Below are 25,808 nucleotides of genomic sequence, written 5' to 3' on the forward strand. Positions count from 1 at the left end.
TCGCCCCTGCCACCATTGAGTACTTGCATAATCTTATCATAGGGCCTCCATTAATGCAGTTCTTATTTGTCGTAAAAGATTTGTTTAAGATAGATAGAGAGTGTGTTTATGGGAGCTCTAATTTATTCTCTGTATTTTATGTAGATTTCGTAAATTCTTAAGAATTCTTTCAGAGTTTCATGCGAACCATACCTTAGGGAAGCCTCAGATCCAAAACCTTCCAATGCTCAGATCCTTGTGAATTCAACTTTAGCGCCAGTATAGTCCACGCATCACGATGCTCAGCTGTGTATCAAATGACTGTGGCATTGCACCAAAAGGAGGCGTAGTCAGCTGCGGACAGCGATTCGGTGCCCAATTAATGAATGGTGTATATTGTTGACAGAAATAAGTTTCTACGTCTCACTTTTAATGACAAGGAGTACTTATTAGTGGAATATAATTCTATGGATTTATAGCTTTGCATAGAATCTTAAGACTGCTATTTGATGTTATTATTGCGAGATCCTTGTCCTGAATTTCCGATAGCACATTCCAGCTTGGCTTATCATGGAGTAGACTTTGAGAAAAACTCTTCTTAACCGTCAGTTGTGCAGGAAATTAAATCTAGTTTCACAGAAATATCGAAGTGAGGAACACTGAATTTGACCGTTGCGGCTTTCAGTTCATTTGCTGCTCTGTGAAACGATGACTCTGTATGCTTTTTTGATTCACTGACTTCGTTCCTATTTGGTGCTGCTGGCGATTGTGTCCTTTTAGTGATGCCCCTTTTTGCCGTGAGCAATGAAGGCAGGCTTCACAAACTACTTACTCCTCACGATGGGCATTCAGGATGCACTGTCGACAGGTATTCGTTCATCTATCCGTATTGCGTGTGGTGATGATTATGCTGTCTAAATTACCCCATCTAAATATTTACTCGTTCTCGCGTGTAAACTCATTGTTCTCGTCCATTCCTTTTGTTTCAGTGGGGAATTTGAAGATCCATCCAATGACTACGTGATATGGCAGGAATTACCATACCTAGGTGTGGAAATTAAGCAAGCTTCTGCGGGAGGTAGAAGTGTTTGGGCTCTCGGCGGCGACCGACAGATATACGTGCTTGTCCATTCCGTAGATTTACCGATTCGCATTAAGGAAGAGGCTTTTGAAAACCAGGTGAGTTAACGTATCGTTTATTTATTTAATTAAGTACCTACGTCCAGATGCTCATCTTGACAACTGGGTTGTCATGTTTTACATCTATCGCAATTTGTTCCCTGTAACATGACTATAAGATGCTTTTCAGCTGAAGCTATAGGTAACCTCTTTTGTCTTTTATTAATTCCTGGAAAGAAGTGTAACTGGCCAATGATATGGAAGTACAAAGCCTTGGTATATGTCATGAAAAAAATCTTCAGCTCTGCACTTCATTTTTGAAAAAGTAGAAACTTAATATTTGTGCATAGCATGTGTATCTTACAGAACTCAAATTTAAATCCGGGCTGCATGTTCTTGACATTAATTACTAAAGTAAATTTCCCTGACAGCAACGCAAGCTGGAATCAAGCCAGATTCCCGCTTGACCTAACTGGTCAGTCAGGCTTGAATCAAACTTGACAATTGAGGCCAGAAAGCTGGATTCAAGATTTAATCATATGGACACATCTCAACCGTGCACACTTGGTGTAAACTGAACACTAAGCTTCAATCAAACTTGACACTAAGCGGGAATCCAGCGTAAAAATTTCTGCTTGTATATTATAACATCAATTTTTCACTGTCTGAAAATAGGGTCCTTTAACTGGAAATGAAATTAGGTATTATTGATCAGTCAGTTGCTAGTAAAGGCCATATGGACGAAGATGAGCATTTTTGTGGCTGGAAAATTAATTTTGACTCATAAAATTGAAGGTAAAATGTTTATTTGGCTGGCTGGGAAATGGCAAACTGAGATTGACATTTGAATTTGGGGATTCAAATTCATACTGAGGACAAATTGCAACCAGAGTACATAACTGACTTTTATATTTCATCAGGCTAAAGGGAAGCTGCAGAGATGGTTACTCTCACCAGACTGGCAAGTTTGATTCATATTTGAATCTAGTCCAGGTTCAAAGAAATATGGGTTGAAGTCTAGGCCACTCAGTGTGTAGAAAGAAGACCCATGCTGACAGATATTTAAACTCAACATCACATTATCATCAACAACAAAATACCTGCATCATAAAAATGGGAACCCACAGTGCCAAAATTGTGTGTGATGCAGAGCATATCCAAAGTGAAATTCGGCACCTTATGTGAGCTCTGTGAAGTAATGGCTCCAGTCTCTCAGTCATAAAAATAGCAATGAAAGAAAGACAGCAGAAAGACTTCAAGAGGACGACCATATCAAGAAAAAGGCATTAGCATTTACTAAACCCCCATACATCTCCGGAATCACAGATAGAATTGCTAGAATCCTTCAGAAAGGCAACATCAATACTCGCTTCCTCAGGGTGAAGAAAGTTAAATATGTCCTACCTTTACTGAAAGATTGCCATCATCCTCTTCAATGTGTGGAAGTGTATGAGATTCCCTCCTGCTGTGGCAGAAGCTACGTGGGACAGAGCGAGCAATCTATCTTCCAAATGCTTAAAGAGCCCAAAAGAGCAATGCAGCTTCATAAATGGGACACATCAGCGGTTGCTGAACATTACACCTCCAGCCCTGGGTATAAAATTATGTTAAACTATGTATATACAAAGGTATTGGCGAAGACAGAGTGGAAGTGAAAGTGTTGAGCCTTTTTATTCTTATCTTGTGGACATAACAATGCAGTATTTCTTGACCAATCCTTTTTTTTATAATATATGTGGATGATTCGTTGAGATTTGGTCTCCAGAATAATGCATCAACCTTTGTATCGCACCTTCATTTGAGAATCCTCAGGGCTGCAGAGTACAGCAACATGAAAACTAAACAACATCAGTGAAATTATATTTGTGTAAGTTGCTGGGTGCTCTCGTCCTCGTCATCTGCAGGAGTGTAAGGAAAGTCACACAGAAAAAGGGAGAAGTCACATGTCGGAGAAATCACACTTTATTCTTACTTCATTTGAATACACACGTTGACTGCCCAGCGTACTGTCATCTCCCTCTGGTAAGCGTTTTTCTGTTATTCTCTCGGGGGCGTAGCAGGCTCACAATCTTAAGAAAGATGTCTTACCTTACGTGGCCATGCGAGCACTTCCTGTTGGGGTTGGGTGGTGGGGGAATCGTGGGAGCCAAAAGAAAAGGAGTTATCGCTGAGTTTGGCTGGGAAAGGAAATGAGGTAAGGAAGACAACAGCCGCCTCTTACATTTGTAAGTTTAAAACCTACTGTATTTTTCCATGCACCACACACACTTTGTAGGAGGTGCATACTGTTTTTTGGGCATTTGATTTAAGAAAATTATAGTATCAAAAACACCAGTGCTATATTGTGTGTAGTATTACAATCCTGGCAGGTTGTCTCAACTTGGGACTCCACAACCAGCAAGGATTGAATGAAGAAACTAAGAAAAAGGTTGTTTTTGTGGCCGTTTTCCAATCCACGTAGTCCAGTCCACTCATTCCCTTGTTCCCTGTCTCCCTTGCACCCTGCTCCCTTGCTAATGCTCCACTGGCGCCATAAAGTGTGAATGGAAATAATGCGAACTATTGGCAGTAACGAAATGTGAAGCGCAAGGTAGTGTTAGGACATCTGGTAGTTGATTTAAGAATCAATTTCACCCTGCTTCTTGATTAGTTTACGTTTGTAATTTAGACAGCTTAGTATTTTGACTTTTCTGGCACCGATTGGACGCTCTCTTTGCTCATAATAAACACAAAATTACTTACAACTCCAGTTCAAGATTTCTGAGTTTTCCATTGCCGCCATTTACACGTCCACTTCCTACGAGGGCACGTTAATGAGGGAGCATCCGCGTTCCCTTGTTCACTTACCCTTCGTTCCCTTGCACCCTCGCCGATTGGATTCTCCCTTGCTGTCGTCACATCCGTAAGTTGACGAATGAAAAGTGCACAAAGGGTGAATAATTGCCAATTGGAAAGTGGCCTGTGTCTCTTTCCTCTTAATGCCATATAAAGTGGAAATACTCTGGTACCCTAGTGTATGATGGGCACTCTGTTTTTTAATGCCACTGGGAAGGATTAAAAGGTGTGCATGGTAATATGGTTAAGTGGACATATGGTTAAGGGCCAAAGCTCAACTACTCACCCCCAAGCTCAATTTCAGGGCATAGTTTTGTGCGTGGGAGCTTTGTATGCAATGAACTTAATTAAAACGTGTGTCATGATTAACACACATAGTCCTCATTTCACATTCGTTCCAGCGCTGGATCCCTCTTGGCTATGGATTCAGCAAGAATTTGCTGCCCACGGACCGGCCACACTTCTCATCCGAGGATGGACTGGTGGAGCGTGAGCTGGAGAGGGTGGTTCTGCCGTCGCCGGCATGGCAATGGGAGGAGAGCTCGTGGCGAGTCGAGGCTTCCCTCAATGGACAGCCCCTCGACGCAGAGGTCGGTCACTGTCTCTTCACACCCACGTGCTAAGAAAAAGCACTTTTCAATGGAAACACAAATGCACCAAACTCGTGTTTAATCTAATGATGGGGAGAGGCAGCACAGATAATCGGAATAATGCACAGATAATCCAAATTTCACTTTAATATATTGTAAAGTTAATAATGTATGCAAATCAAACTGTATGTGTGTTATTTATGTGCATATTCTGTTATTTTAGCTGGCTCTCAGGACTCATTGAGAGCTTTCTTCGCCTGACCTCTAACTTTTTGGCAACAATAATGTGGTTGTACTCTCATGTATTATAACTGCTCTTGCTCCGGCAAACGCAGGTGAGCACCTGGCTGCAACTCATACAATCTGTACCTACTTCCTTTGTCTCTGTTTACACTTCCCCCTCTGCCTTTGCCTCTGCTCCCCCGTCTCTTGTTTGACCTGTGCGGTTGACACGCTTGACTGGTGGACGTCGTCTAAACATGCCTTAGTGCGATCAAATCTCAGGTCCCTTGGGTTGCATTCAACCTCATGTGAGGCCACAGAAATATCTGTGCATTTTCGGTGCGAAAAAAACGTTTCAAGATCATAGAAACCGATTTTCTTAATGTACAATTGGTTAACCGTGGGAGACTCTTTTATGATTATGTAATTTAAAGTTTTTTCTCGCCACCCATCATCTTCTTTAATGTCAGAACAGACATCCGCGTAAACTTTAAACATTTCTTGTCAGCAAATATATGAAATAATTCCATTAGGCAAAGGGAATTCTAATGAAAATAATAAGCCTGATACGCACAGCCTTGCATTAAAATGCAATAATCATTATGCTTTCCGTCTGATTATATTTTTTATGAAGATCGCAGTAAACATCAAAGGAGTCTCAGAGAATCTGCAACATGAGTGATCAGCAGCCGGATAAGTGGGAGTCTGATGTAGCTGGACAACTTATCCCCAAAATATGCTCTGTACAGAAAAGTTTAAAATATTCTCTTGCTATTCACGGCTCGGAAAACATTTTCCTTTTTTAGGTGCTGGCAGGAAAGGGTTAATGAAAAATGAAATAGCAGCAAAGTGTGCAAGATACAAAGATTAAGAAATACTTGAGAAAAAACATTAAAATCAGTGGCGTAGTCAGGAATTTCATTCGGAGGTGGGGTCCAAAACCAGGGGAGAAAATGTTTGAAAAACAGGGTACGAAGTAACAGGTGTTAAACTAATTTTAACACTAATAATAATCGAAAAAAACTTCATTTTTCAAATAAATCCTTTGTAAATTCACGAATTTTCAATATGTTGTTTACTTTTATGATGCAAAGTAACTGTGTTTTTATAGTTGGGGGGGGGGGGGTCCGGACCCCCCGGACCCACCCCCTGGCTACGCCACTGATTAAAATGTTAGCAACTAAAAGTCATCAAAGAAGTTTATGCAATGCAACAACAAAAATGATGCCATTGGTGAATAACCCAATTGGAGTTGGTCATAGGAATAACAGACTTTCGTCCGTGTTTGTGGTTCTATCTATTGGGATTATCCATACATTATTCTCTGTGAATGCCTGGATTGACCTTTTTTACTCAGATTGTAGTTTGAAGTTCTACCTTTGGATTTTATAATTATTCAATTTTATCTTCAGGGCTGGACTTATGCTGTTGACTTCCCAGCTGCCTATCACCCTGAGAAATCTTGGAAGTCTTGTGTTCGGCGTCGGAAGTGGGTCCGCCATCGTGTCTATGCAGCAGTCGATGGATGGAGCGCTATTCCACCCTTAAATGACAAAGACCCCACTGAGGTGAGAAAGGTCAAAGTGCACTCCTAATTATCACTCTAGCAGTGGAAGGCACCCAAGTGAGATATAGGTTTCTGATGTCTGGATACGTTTCTGTCCCAGGTGGTGAAACTTCCAAGTAGAACATTCCATTTCACTCTTTACCTAACATGTGTGGAGATGAAGGAGATCTGCTTCTGGGTAGCCAAGTGACTAGAAATGTTTCAAAATTAGGAGTAAATAAATAATATAATATTCCAAGCTGAGAGAATTCTCTTCAAAGAAAGGAATCTGCTTTAAATGTTAGCATTGAAATTTGGATCCAGTTAATTTCTGTGTTGTTGCCGTAAAAATAAGTAAACTCTGATCCGGGTTTCGGCCTTTTTATTCAGTAGCCACCAAGCAACTTTACACTGTCTGGTTTTACAGCAAAATAACCCCCGTCTGCCGCAAGACACGGCCTTTTATATCCGTCGCTCCCGCAGCTCCGCGACCTCGGCGCCCGCTGTCTATCCGGGGTTGTCATTAAATGGGGCCTCCGCGACGAACCCGCCACATCTCTCCTTCTGAAAAAACACTGAATAAAACAGGGAAAGGAACAGGGAAACGGGTCTAAGGAGTGTATCGTTGAGGGGGACGCACAAGTCGTCCGTATCTCGTCCTGAATACTCCCGTCTCTGGTGGGCTGTGGCTCTTCGCTGTAGACTCGAGGTCTGGAAAAAATGCTTCATAATCACTCGAAATACTCGGCTGCCGTTCAGCTAATGTCAGCGCCACCCGATTCCTCCTGATGACTCCACTACCCGTCTCAATGAGATAGGACCGGGGATGGCCCGACTCTCCGACAACCGTTCCATACTCCCGACGATCTCTCACCCAAACGGTGGCTCCCGCAGGCAATAGGGGTAGTTCTTTCGTCCGGTGTCGTCGGTCGTAGTTCCTCTTCTGTCTCTCCGCGATGACCTTATTCTTATCCCGTAGGACCGTGAGCCTGGGCCATTTGGGATTCAACTTCGTAGGATGAAATGGCAAAGTCGTTCTCAGCTTACGTCCCATTAGTAGTTCCGCTGGGGAATACCCCGACTCCATGGGTGATGCACGGTATGCAAGAAACCCCACCCACGGGTCTCTTTCTTTCGCCAGTATGTTTTTTACCGTTTTCACCGCTGCTTCCGCTAGTCCATTACTCTTTGGGTAGTATGGACTGCTAGTTACGACCTCCATTCCGTATTTGTTCGCGAATTCCTGGAACTCTCTTCCTCCAAACGGTGGCCCATTGTCCGTTCGGACTACTTGTGGGATTCCGTGACGTGCGAATATTGATTTTATTTTCGCTATCACGTTCGTGGCCCGCTTATTTTCCAAATACGCGACTTCAGGGTATTTTGAAAAGTAGTCTACGATGACTAAGTACTCACGCCCTCTGCTATGAAAAATATCCATTCCCACCATCTGCCAGGGCCGTGCCGGTGTCTCCGTAGGTCTCAACGGCTCTACTCGCGATGGACGACGTTCGAGACATTCCGGGCACTTGCTTATCATTTCCAGTATTTGATGGGATGCTCCTGGCCACCACACCGACTGCTGCATCCGCCTCCGGCACTTTGAAATACCTAGATGACCTTCGTGGATACGGCTCAATATCTCTTTCCTCCATGATTCCGGGATGTAAACCCTGGTCCCCTTGACTAGTAGCCCGTCAAGGAGGGAAAGATTTGCTCGTTCGTGGTAGAAGCTGGTATCCTCCAACAGCAGTTTCTCTTTACGTGGCCAGCCTTCTTTCACATACTTAGTTATTCGTCGAGTTCTTTCATCTTCTCGTTGCGCTTTCAACACTTCCTTCATGAGTTTGTCGCTCATTGGTAAATCCGTTTTCACAGCTTCGACGTACAATTCCACGTCTTCATCGGTGAGAATATCGCCTTCTTTTGGGGTTTTGGAGATTGGTGATCGTGAGAGAGCATCTGGCGTATACAATTTCTTTCCGGGAACATAAATTACCTCATAGTCGAAACGCATGAGGCGCATACGGAAACGCTGCACTCTGGCGGACAATTCGCTGAGGGGTTTTGTTCCCAATAGTGCGACGAGTGGTTTATGATCCGTACATAGAAGAAATTTCTTGCCTACTAAATAATTTGCTAATTTTTCACACGCCCAGGTAAGCGCTAATACCTCCTTTTCCAATTGGGCGTAGCGTCTTTCGGTATCTGTCAACGTCCGTGACGCAAAACATACCGCTCTCCAATCACCATCTGACTGCCGCTGCTCTAGTGTAGCTCCCAATCCATATGACGATGAGTCGGCTAATACTCTTGTCGGTCGATTTGTCTCGTACATGGCTAATGATGGGGCACTAGTTAATCTTTGCTTGATTTCTTGGAAAGCTTTGGTGTGCGTAGCAGCCCATGGCAAAGGCTCTTTTTCCCTCATCAGCTCTCTCAACGGTTGGGTAACATCCGCCAAGTGAGGGAGAAATTTCAGATGATAATGCACAATTCCAAGAAATCGACGTATCTCTGCTACCGTTTCGGGCTGCGGCAATTTCTCTATTGCCGTAATTTTTTCAGGATCTGGCTTGATTCCATCCTCGGCCGATATGACATGACCTAAGAATTTTGTCTCTGCGACCCGAAATCGGCATTTCTCGCGATTCAACGTGATCCCATTTTCTCTAAGACGCTGGAGGACGGCGTTCAATCTCACGTCGTGCTCCGGCTGCGTCGCTGCAAATACGAGTATGTCATCCATAACGTTGACTACTCCCTTTAACCCCGTCAATGCTTCAGACATTCGTCTTTGAAAATGCTCTCCAGCTGAAGATAATCCCATCGGCATCCGGTTAAAACAATACCTTCCAAAAGGGGTAATGAAAGTAGTCAGCGGACGGCATTCCCTCTCTAGTGGTATTTGGTAGTATCCTCTGCAAGCATCCAATTTTGTGAAAATTTTCGCTTCTGAAGCCTTCATCAGTGTTAGACATTCATCCACGGTTGGCAGTTCGTGCTGTTCTTTCCGAATGCATTTATTTAATTTAGTGAAATCTACACATATTCGAACTCCGTCTGCTTTAGGCACTACTACCATGGGCGCGCACCACTCCGTCGGCTCTTCTACCGCCGTTATTATTCCTTCCCCCACCATTTTCTTGATTTCTTTCTCAACCTTATCTCTCAATGGCAAGGGCACTCTTCTCGGCGTAGATACCGCATAGGGCACGGCTTCATCCTTGATGCGAATGACGTAAGGTTTCGGCATTCTTCCTAGCCCACGAAAAAGTTCCTGGTAATTTTCTTCCGGATGGCCAGTTGTTATTTCTTGCAGCCAAGTCAAAATTCCCAGGGATGATATAGCTGGACGTCCCAAGAGCGCATCTTCAACTCCATTCACCACGAAAATCTCGTCCTCGTACACGCGATCCTTCCAACGTAGAAGTGACCGGAATTTTCCTTTGGCCTGCAATCTGCTTCGATTTGGGCCGCGGAGGAATGTTGTGGTGTTTTCGAGTTGTATTCCCTTCAACGTTTTAAATAATTCGGCGCCGATGACAGTGACATCCGCGCCTGTGTCGACTTTGAAGGGGATTTCTTGGTTACCGATGACGAGTGAGACCCTCCATGGTTCTTCTCCCGTCGAAATGCTTCCCAAAAAGAAATGGTCGTCTTCACCGGGTAGCCGCTTGTCAATTTCAGCAACCGCCTTCGTTCTGCAAACTGCTGCCCAATGTCCTTTCTTTTTACAAAGGGCGCACGCAGATTGACGCGCCGGACATCGTGCGAAAGCGTGCTGCGGCGTTTTCCCGCACCGTGGGCATTTGCGACCACTCACCTTCATTTGGTCGGGTAGGGCGGCTGTTGACGTCGATGCCTTCTGGTGCCGTGGAGCCTTCTTCCGCACCACGTCCACCTCAGATCCTCGTGCCTGCGAGTGGACTGTTTTATCTTCCCCTGAGTTACTCCTTATCAGCGTCTGTTGCCTGTGCACGTCTTCTGCTTGCCTCGCCTTTGTAACGGCTCTCTCCAGCGTAAGCTCCGGATCCAATTGTAGGGCTTCGGACAACTTGGCGTTCCGCAAACCAACTACCAGACGGTCCCTCACCAATTCTTCACGCAGGGTGCCAAATTTACAGTTTTTAGCGAGAATATGCAGATTACGAACGAATTCTTCCACCGTTTCGGTCTCTCCTTGCAGTCGCTTGTTGAAACGGGCACGTTCGTAAATTATATTTACCTTCGGGACAAAATGCTCTTCAAACTTTCCAAACACGATACTGTACTTCTTTTCTTCTTCCGCCGATAGGTTGAAGGATGATAGTATATCGTCCGCGTCGTCACCCATTGCATAAATCAATGCGTCGACTTGCTCATCTTCTGGCTTTTTGGCGAGTCCAGAAGCTCGTCTGTACCTCTCGAACCGTCGACTCCATCTTGGCCAATCTTCCGCCACGAAGGAAAACTGCTGGGGTATGGACCAGGTAGGACCTCCTATCCCTTCGACTTGCTTATTCGACATAATAACACACCTGACACCATGTGTTGTTGCCGTAAAAATAAGTAAACTCTGATCCGGGTTTCGGCCTTTTTATTCAGTAGCCACCAAGCAACTTTACACTGTCTGGTTTTACAGCAAAATAACCCCCGTCTGCCGCAAGACACGGCCTTTTATATCCGTCGCTCCCGCAGCTCCGCGACCTCGGCGCCCGCTGTCTATCCGGGGTTGTCATTAAATGGGGCCTCCGCGACGAACCCGCCACAATTTCAACTTAAATGTAAAGTATGCTTCCTTATGGTAGTGAGGCATGGCTGATGACAGCATAGAAATCTAGTTTGGAAGCTGTTGACATATGGTATTAGAGAAGAATGGTGATGATCAAATGGATAGATTGTGTAAGTAGTGTGGAAGCTGTAAAGAGGGTTTGATAAGGATATTGGGGGTAGTTTTGAAGTTTGCCGAGGCCACATGCCGGAGTGATTGGTGCTGTGAATGACTCTGCCCTGGAGTTGGGCAGAGATTTCCCAGCAAACCAATGATTTCCTTGCATTATTATCAGTCAGCTTCAAGTAGGAATAGAAGATGTGACACGTCTACAATATGAATTGTCAGGGCATCGCCTTAGTTTATACGAATGGCATTAGAAACCAGTAGACTCCAGTCTGCACTGTCACTGCTCCACGGGGGCAGTCTGAGGTGAATGGGGGCCCACAGCTCATGATGGGGCCCCTCCTTACCGGGGAATTTGGGGGTCCTCACCCGGAAAATTTTAGGAAATCAAATGCCTGGAAATGGATTTTTGGCGCTACTCTGGCTCTTAAAAACACCACTAAACCTCTAGCCTTTTCGAATATCCCTTTCATAAAATTATGTATCAGGTTCTCTATTTTTTTTGACACTTCATTTTTTGATGCTTTTATTTATTGTATTTTTATTTTTTTATTTTATTCTCAAACCATCAGATACAGCTCTTATTGGCCATTTTATACTGGGGTATTCAACAAATGTAATAAGTATACACGAACAACCACGCCCTGGACCGGAGGAACCTACCCAGGCAGGACTCAAACCCACGATTGTTCGGCAGGCGAAAACGTCACCCTGCCGCCACCGAGACTGGCAAATTATATTCTAATTTAATTTTATATTTTTTACACTGATTATTGTTAAATAAAGCAAATAATGGAACCTTAGAATTTTATAATGCAAAAAAACGTTGCTTGAAGTAATCTGAATAGTTTTTATTATGCCGTTCATATACGCTTCACGATAGAAGTGAGCGTTGTTAGGGCCCCCTTAACGTGGGGCTCCTGGCGATTGTCGACTAGCCTACCTGGGCAGACCACCCCAGCTGCTCCATCATTAGTTTTTTCCACCTTATATCCTCAGATGTACAGCTTTAACCATATGTACCGTATAAACACGTGTAAGAGAGTGGTGGGTTGTGGGTAGTTTCTTCACGAAACTAGGAGAGAGCTTCCTAGTGGAATACTTGGTGTTCAGGTTCTGTTCTTTCTCAGCCTTGGCTGAATTTCTTGTTGAAAATAGCTCCACAGGTACATTATTTGTCATTATGATTGATGCTAATTTAACCTTTTCCCTACTAAAGACATATATATATTGTATATACACATGTGGACGTTTCCTAACCCGGGAGACGAAAGCCGTATATTTACAAGTGAGATTTTCGTGGCCAGTAGAACAAAAGCCTTATATATACGTTTTCTAGCTCTCCTCCTTTTATGACGGTCGCGGGTTTACGTCGTCTTTGTCTCGGGACCCAAGGCTGCGGGGTTTAGGATTTGTCCTCGGAATCCGGGAGCTGGTACCCGGACCCCTCGTCTTTTAGTACCCCTCTTAGTGGTAAGGGGTCATGCAATTGTTTATCCAGTCAGTTTTAGAAATAAATATTTGTTCTTTTCTCAAGAAATATAAACTAAGAATTAAATTCTTTGTCTTTTGAGCTGCGTTTATAATTTTTAAACGAAATTCTACGATAAATATTAACTTATATCTCGAGTTCTGTATAAACATTAGCATGGAAATTGTTGCTGCATTAAATGAGTTAATATTGACCTTAGAATTTCGTTTAAAATTTGACAATTTTCAGGAAAAAATGAGGAATTCAAATCAAAGTCTGAAATTTACGAGCAAGCAACAATTATCCATGTGCTAAATACACATAAGCAATGCATAAGTTGACCGTGAACCAATGCCGCAGGTATGGTCGTAAACCCGTAAAGGAGGGAGCACAACTGATCTCGGAGTCGGAGATAATGCAGAGTCCCAGAAGGGAGGGGTCGAAAAAGGTTCCGCGAGACCCTTCTTAGTGAATGTCCTCCAAAAATGCTCCGTACCTCAAGAAAGAAGAGTCTCTTGGGGCTCAGTACAGCAGTCTTGCTAAGACGAAAACTCTGCCGTCTCGAAAGGGTTAAAATAGTTTATCTTATTATTACTTTTTGTGGAATAATTGACTACCATATGATGACTCATTCGCTAAAACTGTAAATTCAATTGAAATAAATATTATTTTACCTGCGTTTTAGCCCCCAAAATGGAATTTTAGAACTGTAGGCAAAAATGAGTTGTGTTGTGCGGGTGGTCTATACTCTAATTTGGTTGTTTACTCATAGACATCGTTTGAACCATAGATTTTGTCAAATAAACTTCCAATTGCATTTTTATAAACTATAAACATATATGCCCTCTTTAATATTATTCATTATCCCATATTTCCATACGTCTTCATAGCCGTTTGATTCTGATCTGTTTGAGTCTTTTTAATAAAATTTAAAAGTTCCCCTCTATTTAATGTAAACAAATTGCGTATTAAAGATCCATTTATAATGCGTCTTGAATCAAACGATTGAGTAGTGGTGCAAAATGACCCTGCCGTCAATGCACCCTTTCGCTCAATTCTACTACTGCATATTGGTGATAATTTCATTTTAACTTTTCCCCAAAATATTGGCAGTATTACCTTAAATAAGGTATCTATACAGTTGGTGAGCCATAAGTGAGCTAAAATAAGTACAGTGAGTCCTCGTTTAACGTCACTTACCGTTCCTGAAAAATGTGACGATAAATGAAATGACGTTAATCAAAGCATAATATCCCATTAGAAACAATGTAAAAAGTGAATATCGGCTCCTAGACCTCACAATTCCTATGCGAAAAAAATGTTAGCGTATCATATCTGGGGCATTTTTTACGATGGGAATGCCAAACTATTGCATAAATACGAGTTCCTGTCTTCATCGACGACAATAGCAGCAGTGACGTAAATCCTTCTCCATTTTTGTATCTTCCAGCATTTGCTTTTCGGCTTTGCTATGGTGGTCGCCCGGGCGAGCGTCGCCTGGGCATCATCATCGCTGAAACATCGTCGCAGTTATAGGAACCAAAATTATTGTGAACTCGGCGAAAAAAGTGACGACAAAAACTCCGAGTTCTACACGGAAAAATGACTTGAAATCACTTTTTAGGTTCCTGAAAACCATTATGTCAAGTAAAACCTTGCGCACCTACGCAAGAATTCATTTTGCAGAAATTTTTGCTTAAACCGTAATCGCAATTATCAATAAACAACACCGTTTTACACTTTGTATAGACTGACTATATTACCGCCCACAATACGAACAACCTGAAACGCCCGCCGCTTCGCCTTTTTTTTCGCGCGAAATTTAAAAGACTTGACGTTATCGCAAAGCGTAAGTGCGATAAACGAATGACGGTCTCAAAATTTTCGTGACGTTATCGCGAAATGACGTTAAACGGGGTGACGTAGAACGAGGACTCACTGTATGTGATGCTAGGGGATGTTGTTCATTAGTTGGTTTTGTCTCACAGGTCAGTGGACTTATGCATGTAGGTATTAATTAATTAAGAACTAAAGAAACTCTAATGGAATTCTTCTGTAATCATTTTGATATGATCTATTGAACAATGAATCCACTTTTCTTGGTCTGATTTGTGTCACACACGCTTTCATCAGAGAATCATGCTCTCTCTATGTGATTTTCTTTCAGGAGCCATTTATCGACATCTGTGTGGGAGGACAGTCAATTGTTGGTGCTCCAAAGGGTCATCTGTCTGTGTGGGCCGTCACTGCCAAAGGACGGGTGTGTATTTCCCCTCTAAGCATGAAAATTTGCAAACTATGTATCAAGGGTTTCATGCATTCATGCACGTGCTTTATCTAGAAAGATCAGAATTTATGGGGAGGGGGTGGTAGCGAATCTGAGGGGGCTGGATCTCCCATTGGGTTGGCTCATGCTCTAGATAAAATTGAAATTTTTGGAGGTTGCTACTTTGCACAAAAGTATTTAGTTATATTTTCCAATATATTTGCCTACTTTAATGAATTGAAATGCAAATTATGTAGCTATAAACTTAGGGCCTATTTTAGACGCTTTAGGCATGTTGCAATCCAGTGGCAGATCCAGAGTGGGGACTGTAGCCCTCTCTTGGACATCCAATTTTTACCCTTACTTAGCCCCCCCCCCCCTTGTCCATATCCTGGATCTGCCACTGGCCACTGATATGCACGCTTGAGATCTTTTGTACGATTGATCTATGAATGGAATCACCTTGACGAACAACTCTTTTATCTTTTTGGTAATTTGTCGATTGTTCACAACGAAGTTGGTCATCAGTCATTTTTAACCAATGTTGTTGTCATTAATTGCGGTCAAAGTCACTGTCACTTTGACCATCCAGGAATTAGGGCTTGGTTTTCACAGGCTAACTCGTATAGCCTCTCATGTATGTCCTCTATCACTTGCCACAACTAAAATTCTTGTCTGGCAATACTAACTTGCCTGCCATGATGATCTTACGTCCTTGTCTTGTGGTGATATTCCATCCTCCGGTCTGCCGCTATTATTTGGACAAATCCCACCACTGAACACCAGATTATAAGTTACCATGGCAATCTCGTCATCGGGCCCCTATCTGCTGGGAAGGGGGGATGGGATTATGTTGAAGAAGAAAACTCAGAAGTCAGCCACACTTTCACCGCTTCATGTACGTACATACGTGCATACATACATACATACATATGTACATACATACCAACGGTGCCTACCCAGGCTAACCATACCTTGATGTCTCAGCGTACCTCTCGAGACTTTGTGCAAAGCCCCCATTGGCTCCGAATGTCATCTGTGCATTGTGCACCTAGGGACCAAAGTATGCTGCTGACTCCATAGGTGGGAGGAAGTGGACTGAGGTGGGTGGCAGGAGGAATGCCAACTCAGGTAAAGGTGCGTCTTGGGGAAAATGACTGGAAAGCAAACTCGGATGAGGTGAACACGAAGTCTTAGGACACTTAGCAGTATTACAAAATATATTTTATACAGTTGAGGACCTCAAATACGGAATCCTGAAACCCGGAAAACCAGAAATCCGAAGCGGCTCACGGCTTACTTTGCTACACAATTGCATCTACGTAGAGGTGTCATAGGTATGGACCACATGTACACCCTTCACTATGGAAAAATACGTGTGATGAAACAGCTTCACTCTCCTTGATTATATGAGAAATGGAGAATTCACTTGTCCTACTTTATATCAAAGAGGAGTTATTAAAAATGGGAAATATCTTTGGGAAGGCCCTCAAGACCAGAAATCCAGAAAAACCAGTAATCCAGAAACCCTTTGGTCTCAAGCTTTCCGGATTTGAGGACCTCAACTGTAATTGGTAACAATGTCATATCATTTCATGCTATTTTTTTATATGTTGCGCAACTGAGTTCCCCCTTTTGTTTTTTGAACAAAAATACAACTTTGTAGTGAGAAAATGGTTATGAATGAATCATTCAAAGTATTTTCAATCACTAGCTACAACTTTTCCCTATCAATGTGGCAGAGGCCAGTACCGTAATGGTAAAAGTGTTCATTTTTTGAGGCTACCCACCAATCATGCCATTTTTAGGTGTCTTCGTACGAGCTCAACCGCAGATCAGCCAGACCATGTGCCATATAGAATAGAACAAGTAATAATCGGACGGCATTACATGTGGGGAATACAGCAGGGGGGGGTCAGGACTTCCCATTTGAGCATTTGCAGGTAGGTTTTAATGGGTTTTGCAACATGGGGTCAAGCATTGTCATGCCGTAGAATCTTAATGAATCCAAGTTCCTTGCTTTTGCATTAATCCCAACACATCCAATCGCTTGGAAATGGATTGGTGAGTAACTCCTAATGCACATGCAAAATCTTCTTCAGTTTGGTACTGATCTTCATCAAGCAATGCCTCCAATTCAGTGTCTTCGAACCATTTTGGTCTTCCTTCACATCAGCATTGGAATGACTGTCTTTGAAGCGACGGAAGCAATCACGGCATGTTTTTCAACTGAGAGCAGCATCTCCGTAAACTTTTTGGAGCTCTCGATGCACTTACGCTTCTGTTTTCTTCGAATGAAAGAAGGAAATAAACACTCCCCGCAAATGACGGTCACCTGGCACAAACTCGGAGATTTTCACGCAACAATAAGGATATCACACTAAAAAAAAAACTCACCATTGTTGTCGAGCGATTTGTTTACCAAATGTCTAAGCTTGATTCGTGACGTTTCCGATGCGTCAAAATCGACCACTACATAATCACTGCTAGAGCCATCTGTTAACAAACAGCGGGAACTTAGTTGCACACCTAATACATGCGTAATTGCATGTACTTTAAAGACACAATTCATTAAATCTTCAACTAAGAAGCTTTCAAGCAAGCATAATTAATGCCATAATATGATCAAATTTAAATTTGTATTCCTCATGATCACCATAGGTTGTCATTTACCTGTGTCAACCATTATGGAGACTGAATACCAATCATTTAGCGAGGGACTCATTCACGTGGACTCACTCAAGTAAATGTGGATAGACATAGACACTGAGATGACCAACTTGGCTCATCACCATATCTATGTATGTGTGCACTTGACTTCATTTTGCTCTCTCTCTGTCAGCATAACCTCGTGAATGAATCCTTTTCAGGTGTTGTACCGAGAGGGCGTGACTTGGACGTGTCCGGAGGGCGTGGGCTGGTCGGAGGTGGCCGTGGGCAGCAGTGAGGAGGCGCAGGAAGTGAAGCAGGTGGGCGTGGGGCCAATGGGCGATGCCTGGTGCATTCTGTGGAATGGACACGCACTGGTGCGAGCAGGCGTTGCCAGGGACCACCTCAAAGGTACACAGCCTCAACGTCTGTCATTTTTTATGCTTATGTGCGTGGATCCAATAGTCTGGTCAAGGACTCGGTCTGAGCAAATGCACAGCTGTGGATTCGTTAGCTTTAGGTTGTCCAACTTTCCCAGTATAAGTGTTGTGGATAAAGGCAACTGAGGAAGTGAAATATCTGGGAGTTGCGATAACTTCGAGCCTATCGTGGGGAATACATGCAAATAAAAGGGAGGATGTTTATATGATTTGGCACATGCCCTCTCTCTATCTCTCGCACGCTCTCGCCGAGGCAGCTGGCCACAGAAAGTTCATTTGTATGACGGCTGTTTGTGGGTCTTGAGAGTGAAGCAGTGTTCTCGATTCTCTCACAGGTGACTTGTGGGTGAGCCTCCAGCCTCCTTCCCCTGGAGCACCACTCCCAGGGTCCTGTGCAAATGGGAGCGGTGCCACCAGTGCGCCCCTCTCGCAGATATCGGTGGGCACTTGGGGTGCCTGGGCCGTGACGGTGGATGGGCGCACATGGTACCGTCGTGGCATCCGCAGCAGTAATGGGGGAGGGGGGTCGGCCACGGAGAGGCTCCTGGGCCAGGGTTGGGTGGAGATGGTTGGCTGCATGTCTGTCATCTCGGTGGGGCCCAACGATCAGGTGAGCAGGATCCATTTCATTCAGGGGTGTATCAGGTCAGCAAAGAGTCAGGGAATCTCATCCTCTACGTTCATACATGCGTATGTATTAAAGATGGGTCATTTCTGGTAGTATTCGGTTCTCGGTACTGCCAGTTCATGGCCTGCGGAACCGGTATCGAGAACCAATCGCATGAATTTGGTACTATGGAGCCAGCTCGGGAAGGTGGCAAGGATTTTGAATTTGGTGCCCAAATCAGAAATGGTCTCCAGCGTGTTCAAGGCCATGGTCAGTGTCTTGCACTGTCATTCTTTCAGTTTTCATTCATAACTTAAAATACCGTATTGTAAGAGAACATTATCAGCAATTCTTTAAAACTCATTTATTTACTTTTCTTAAACCTTTTTGCTTTTCTTTGTTGTGATATATTATAACAATTACATCAGATGGCAGTGAAGGCCGCCACACACCTGAGCAGTGGCGGTGCAAAATGTAGTGTTGGGTGCATTCGCATGCACCAGAGCGGCCTTTCTGGCGGTGCTCCTCCAGGTGCGACCAAGGTGCTCCTCTTACACAAACTTCTTATCTCCCCCCCCATCCCTTTCTCCGGTTGCAAGTGCAAGGGGAACTGAGTGGCCTTGGTTTTCAGCATGAGTCAGTCATCTGAAACCATAGGTCAAAAACAAGTGGAAGGTAGGGGAGTTTCTCCCTTAGTGACGTATTTTAAAAATGCTCCTGTTTGCTTTTCTTACTTGTAAGTGTCATGCCGTCACATTTCAGATCTGAGACCCTAATAGAAGTTGGCAACTTTCCCACAAAGGGCACATTTGATCCTGAAAAAAGTTAATTTTCTCCTTAATGGATACTTGTAAATAGGGATGTTTGGTATAAGGTGAAGATTGTGTTTTGCTCTTGTGTTGGGGTTCTTCATGGAGATGATAGCACTGCCTTTCAGGTGTGGGCGATTGGAATGGAAGACAGACTGCTTTACATGAGGACGGGTGTGCTGCTTCCCTCGGAGCCCACTGGGAGGGCATGGCGCCGCATGCAACTTCCGGTGGCCGTGCCAACACAGCTGCCTGATGGCTACCAACTTGAATCCTCATCCAGAAATCGGCAGCTTCCGTCAATGTCACGGGAGAGCAGTGTGAGTCGAGAGGAGGCTTGCGTGGGGACGGAGGGAGAGTCGCTGTTCAGGAGAGGTGTGTCCGAGGAAGCCAGACCCACTGGCAACGTAGTGCACGGATCCTCTCTCAGAAACAGGTACATATGTCACTTAATCACACATCGCCTCTTAACCACAAATTTGACCTAACCACCCATTTGCCGGCCTCGGTGGCACCGGGGTAAAGTCCCCGACTGCTAACCCAGAGGTCGTGGGTTCGAATCCCACCTGGGTGGTATGATCACCATCTTGGGCATGGGTGTAGTGTGTGATTGTTAAACAAGTCCATTGTAAGAGAGGACACTAGTCCTAAATCCGCTTGTAAAATAAAGATGACATTACGTATTATCATTATTATATTGCTGTGAACCAAAGAATTGGAGGGACTGGTTACTTCATGTAACTTGAATAGATTCCAGTGACAGCTTTGAAAAATAGGGATGGCAGATTGATCTCATCTGGGTCAGCAATAGAAGATTAGTTTTTACGTATCTGTACACTCAATCCTTTTTGGGCTTATCTTTTAACTCTTACATTATTTCTCTGCTTCACATCCTTCATTATCCATCCTATGCTTCCCATGTAACAGAATTCATTCGCGTCTTCTAGCTTTTGTTTCCTTATTTTAATTATCATTTTCACTTCTTTCCTTTTACGGAATACTAATATATATTGCTTTCCTTTGTGCTTGTTTTCAGCTGATGTGAAATTTCGGAGGATAAGCAATATTTTGGTCACTGGTAATATTGTTATGCAAAGGAAAACAGCATGTTGAAACAGCTGTATTATGGTATTCTGATATCATTGGCCTTGATTTCATTTACTTGTTTATTCAATGATTTTCAGCAGTATACCACTATTTACTACAGTGGAACCTCGTTAAAGCGAGTACGACTATAGCGACACCCCCGCTATTACGAGAGATAGCCGATGCACCGTCAATTGACCTAAAATAAGCATGTTAAAAAATTCGATTTTACGAGGCCCTTTTGGTGTTGGCTCTCGCCATAGCGAGGGTTTCACCGCCGGAAGAACTTACATTAAGACTCCTTAATCTCTGTAATTGCTAGCGATCTGATAGAAATGAAGTTAATGGAATGTTCAATCTCAAATTTATGTGGTTTACTGTCGTTTGATAAATAAGTCGTTAATTTTGGTGAAAATATTGTGGCATTAGCATTCGCGAATGCTTGATCTTCTTTTGTTCCTCGGGCAGCAGAAAGCTGTCATCAGCATAACCGCACGTCCATCAGTTGCATGAATAGAAAGCATTTTATGGCAGACACCATGGCCAAAAAAACACCAAACACGTCTAAGCGAGAAAATAGAAATAAAGGAGTAGTATGAGAGTGTCGAAATTAATTTATCTTCCTATTCGCTCTTCACAATTAGAAAAAAACAAAAGCGCCCAAGGAATGCAGACTATATAGAGTTATAAGGAGATTTGCTCGGGTGGTTTAGCCCACTCCAATCTGCGGGAACTCCTGAGGAAGGGGCTACGCCTAAGCCTAAAGCGGAGTTTTTCAGGGATAGATTGCGAATCGAGAATTTCAAGAGTTTGGAAGGTTGATTATACTAATGCAAAGCACCAAAGCGTTATCTCCCCTCATAATTGCTAGTGATGCCTGCGGTGTAAATCCGAAGTCGTGGAAGAAAGGACTCCTATCATAAGTATCTTAAGGAGTATTCCCCGCGTGATATAACATAGACGAAACGGAACTTTTTTTACATCCTACCCCCCGACAAAATCCTTGCAGTACGAGGTATTTCTTGCAATGATGCCTCTAAAGGTATGTAGTGCGCCTTAGCGATGATGTAGGATGTACGATGCAATGTTACTGAGCGTGAATTGTCCGGATGGATGTATTTATTCTCCGTTGCGGATTCACAGGGGTGAACTATTCAGGTCAGTGGTCGGAGTCGTACTGGCGCTCTCTTCCGTCACGTGGGTAGCCGAGCATCCCCTGGTGGCCGCTGGAAGAACTCACAGAACAACTGACTCTCGTTTGCAGTGCCGTGGTAAACTCGGTGTATTATTTCAAATACGTCGCAAGCGTAACACTCAAAAAGGAACTTTTTTTAACAACGGCAATTTTAATCACATCATTTTTCAAGCTTAGCAAACCTTTTAACATAGATAATGAAGACATTACATTATCTGATAGAAAAAGTCTTCCAAGGCAGGAACGTTATACAACCTTCCAATGTTTTCGACTGCAGAAACAAATGCAATACGTTATTTCACATCACTGCCGCGTAATGTACAGGAACAATAAACATACACCAATGGAAACATTTGAGGCATTAAATAACCGCGATACAGTTTCATTTGTTAATTTTTGATTTTTAAGGGGAAAATACCAAAATAATAGAATGATTACGTAAATGCACTCATTGAGTGCATAGAAAAATGGCTTCGTCGGTTGTGCATAGGCATAATGATTGACTAAACAATGCTTTGCATTTTTATTCAGTGCGGGGCATATAAATTGTTTGAATAGTAAGTCTTTGTTTGAGTAAGGAAATTTAGTGATGCAAAAAAACATCACCTATCGTCTAGATTTATACTTATGTTTATCGGATATAAATTTATCTGTCGCCGCACCACTCCTGTTCCTGTATAACTGTTCGTAACAGGTATATTGGCTATTATTTGCTCCACCTCCGGTAAAGCGACAATTCGCTATAGCGAGTGTTTATTGGTGCACCGTGGGGTGTCGTTTTATCGAGGTTGCACTGTATTTCAATGGATGAAAATACGTTTATCAGAAATGGTAAATTTTTGCATTTTCAAAGTAATGTAGGATTATCATGAAAAATGCAACTCTTTGAGTTTCTTGGCCTGCCATGAAATGCTTTGCTATGTTCTTGTAAAGCAGATGGAAGCAGGCACACTCAATGTGGCACAGGTTCTTCATTGCCTGAAAATTTGTGCATCATCATTCATCTGGAAGATTATTGCATGACGTGAGGAAGCTTTTCGAGTCGATGCGTGGCTAGTCGAAGATCATTACGTGGCCATGCCAAAGCCCCTTCGCCCTGGTCTTTGGCTAGCAGTTAGAAAAAGGGACTTGAAATCAAAATCTGAAGATCATTACGTGGCCATGCCAAAGCCCCTTCGCCCTGGTCTTTGGCTAGCAGTTAGAAAAAGGGACTTGAAATCAAAATCTGAAGATCATTACGTGGCCATGCCAAAGCCCCTTCGCCCTGGTCTTTGGCTAGCAGTTAGAAAAAGGGACTTGAAATCAAAATCTGAAGATCATTACATGGCCATGCCAAAGCCCCTTCGCCCTGGTCTTTGGCTAGCAGTTAGAAAAAGGGACTTGAAATCAAAATCTGAAGATCATTACGTGGCCATGCCAAAGCCCCTTCGCCCTGGTCTTTGGCTAGCAGTTAAAAAAAGGGACTTGAAATCAAAATCTGAAGATCATTACGTGGCCATGCCAAAGCCCCTTCGCCCTGGTCTTTGGCTAGCAGTTAGAAAAAGGGACTTGAAATCAAAATCTGAAGATCATTACATGGCCATGCCAAAGCCCCTTCGCCCTGGTCTTTGGCTAGCAGTTAGGTAAAGGGACTTGAAATCAAAATCTGGAGGCGAATCCATACATGGTCTCAAATGTATGTGCCTGGTAACCCATCAGATCAGACTCCTCTCTCGTCTTTACGTGAGTAAGACGTGAAGTTACGTGACCCAAGGATCCTCTCATCAGCTCTTCCCTCTTCGTAAATGCCTCCTTGCAATCCTCATCCTGATGTCTTCCTGCCCAAATTTTCATACCACTCCACCTGCTCAAGTTTTTGCCTCTTCACTTTTATGTTAACCCTCACATTCCTTGCTTGTAATGTTTTACAGTCAATGACTATTGTACTTTTTTTTTTGATTTTCATTGCATCGTAGTTGGGCCACAATGCCTCTTACCCCATTCTTCAATTATTGCAGGGCAGCCCTCGCCGCAAGTGGAGCCGTGGCCTCGTCACTGGCTCTTCTCGGAAACGCAGCCTCCCACTCCTCGGCTGCGGTGGCTGATGCAGGGGAGCGAGCCGGGGGGGACGAGTCGGAGACGGAGTCGTGCGCCTTTGGCCACCCTCACGAAGAGGATGACGATTGGGAGGGGGGGTGGGGTAGCGAAGAGGAGGGCGGGGAGGGGGGATTGGAGCAGCCGTCGTCGTTGGAGGAGGGGGGAGGGAAGAAGAGCCGCCTCAAGGCAGAGCCGCTGTGGGCGTGGGTGACTGGGGGCTCGTGCGTCATCGACCCACATCAGAACCCTCCCTGGTGCGTACCACGAGTGTGTCTGTCCGTTTATGCCGTCAAGTATGTAGTCCTTCCTGTGGGCCTCTTAAGGATAACAGATAGGAGCTGCAATAGGGAAGTACACTAGTGTTACAAATGCACCAAACACATTTTTTGAATTAGAGTTCAGAATAACAAAATGTCGTAAAACCACAGTTTTTATTCTAGTAGTGTATACTTGATTCGAGATAACCATCCGAAATATAAAAATTCAAAGGCCGCTAAAACGGGTGTCCATGTTGAATACTGGCCGTGACGTCACAAGGCAGTAGTAGAAGGCAGCTTCTACGCCGTTTAGTTCTACCACTATTGTTGCATAGAAAAATTACTGAATTTGAGGGTATCCGTTTTTTGCTGTCATAAAATATCTTCAGAATATATATGTGGCAGCTTCTCTTTTGAATACATGACTTCATCATTGCGTAATAAATTAATATTCATTTGCGTGTCAACTACAAGTTTGGAAAGAGTAGTGCGAATAGCACATTGATCTTTAATAGATAGATGATGGCAGTTATTTTTCGCTGGGCATATTTTGGTACAATGCCATTTATCATGCCAAAACATTTTTTTGTAAAAAACTGAGTCAAACTAATAGACCTATTTCTGACGTTTGCTGCCAGACTTATTCGTTGCGTACGTATTCACGCCTGCCTGAACGTTTGCCCTTCGCAAATAGAATCATGGGATGTTAGCCGTATTTCCGTGCTGGCTGGTTGTTGCTGTGGTTCACTGACCAGGATGGGTTCAAGAAAAGTTAATCTTGGTTGGGAGAAGGAAAATTCCAACGTCCAATTCCAATATCTTGGGAATAGGGTGGTTTCCTATTATTTTTTTATTGCTTTAATCGAAAAATTATTACTCCTGGAGTACGTATTTCACGCTTTTAGATTTTTAAATGACAACATCTATTTTTCGCGATTAAATGAAAAGTGAAAATTTTCAAGCGCGCGAAAACGCGACGCTTAAGTATGAATGCCGGGAAATATCTCCGTACGTCGTATTTCTGGTTCCCCCTCCCGCCCGGTGAGGTGACCTTGAGGCGAGGCTTAGCGCTGATACGTCGTAGGATGCTAACGGATAGCTGAGTACCTTGCTGAATGGTAGCGCTTGGCTTAAAAAAGGTTTATTAATACAGTGGAACTTGGTTAGTACGTTCCTCCTTAGTACGTTTTCCTCCTTAGTACGGCGATTTCCCTCGGTCCCGGTAACATGCGAACAAAATACAGGTAAAAGAATTTGGTTAGTACGTTTGAAAAAATTGCTCTTCCCTGGTTAGTACGCTCAATTGCTTGCCGTGACGCAACCCGCAATTCGTTCTCTAGTGTCTTCTTAAGGGTCGCAAACGTCTGAATTCATGATTTAATTTATTATTATTAGCCATTAACATTCTTCCATTCATTCGACATCTCTTTCTTCTACCGTAATTTATCCAAATGCATTTCTGAATTCTTGTGACGTGATTATAAATAAAATGCTGCCATTTTTCGGGAATGTCTGACTATGAAAAACTACAGCCAATATGAAGCCCCAATTCTCCCCCACCCCGAGCTCCTCACCTCCTGTTGCCTTTGGAGCGCTTGGGAGTGCCCACTGCAGCGCACAAAGTTCGTGAGTGGGCAATTGTTGCTATTGCACGAGTTATCATGATGAAGAAATGAGTCTTAACGGTATTAGACAATTCCCACATTATCTAAAGCAGTACTGCTCCATAAACTCGACGTCATGCGTATTTACTTGACTACTGTTGCGGGAGCAGACGATCCT

General features: G+C 43.5%; 1 protein-coding gene across 1 annotated transcript in view; it reads left to right on the plus strand.

The window, feature by feature from the left end:
• The first annotated feature begins 319 nt into the window (after window positions 1–319).
• Window positions 320–25,808, plus strand: part of LOC124161467 (tectonin beta-propeller repeat-containing protein) — an 88,151-nt gene continuing 62,662 nt past the window's right edge. Inside the window, exons 1-9 of the mRNA XM_046537788.1 lie at window positions 320–847; window positions 969–1,158; window positions 4,335–4,523; window positions 6,158–6,313; window positions 14,809–14,901; window positions 17,778–17,967; window positions 18,332–18,606; window positions 19,541–19,848; window positions 23,691–24,023. Coding sequence (XP_046393744.1) covers window positions 762–847; window positions 969–1,158; window positions 4,335–4,523; window positions 6,158–6,313; window positions 14,809–14,901; window positions 17,778–17,967; window positions 18,332–18,606; window positions 19,541–19,848; window positions 23,691–24,023 — 1,820 coding nt within the window. The 5' untranslated portion in view covers window positions 320–761. The remainder of the gene's footprint in view (window positions 848–968; window positions 1,159–4,334; window positions 4,524–6,157; window positions 6,314–14,808; window positions 14,902–17,777; window positions 17,968–18,331; window positions 18,607–19,540; window positions 19,849–23,690; window positions 24,024–25,808) is intronic.

Source organism: Ischnura elegans, chromosome 6 (assembly GCF_921293095.1).
Source record: "Ischnura elegans chromosome 6, ioIscEleg1.1, whole genome shotgun sequence".
Lineage (NCBI taxonomy): Eukaryota > Metazoa > Arthropoda > Insecta > Odonata > Coenagrionidae > Ischnura > Ischnura elegans.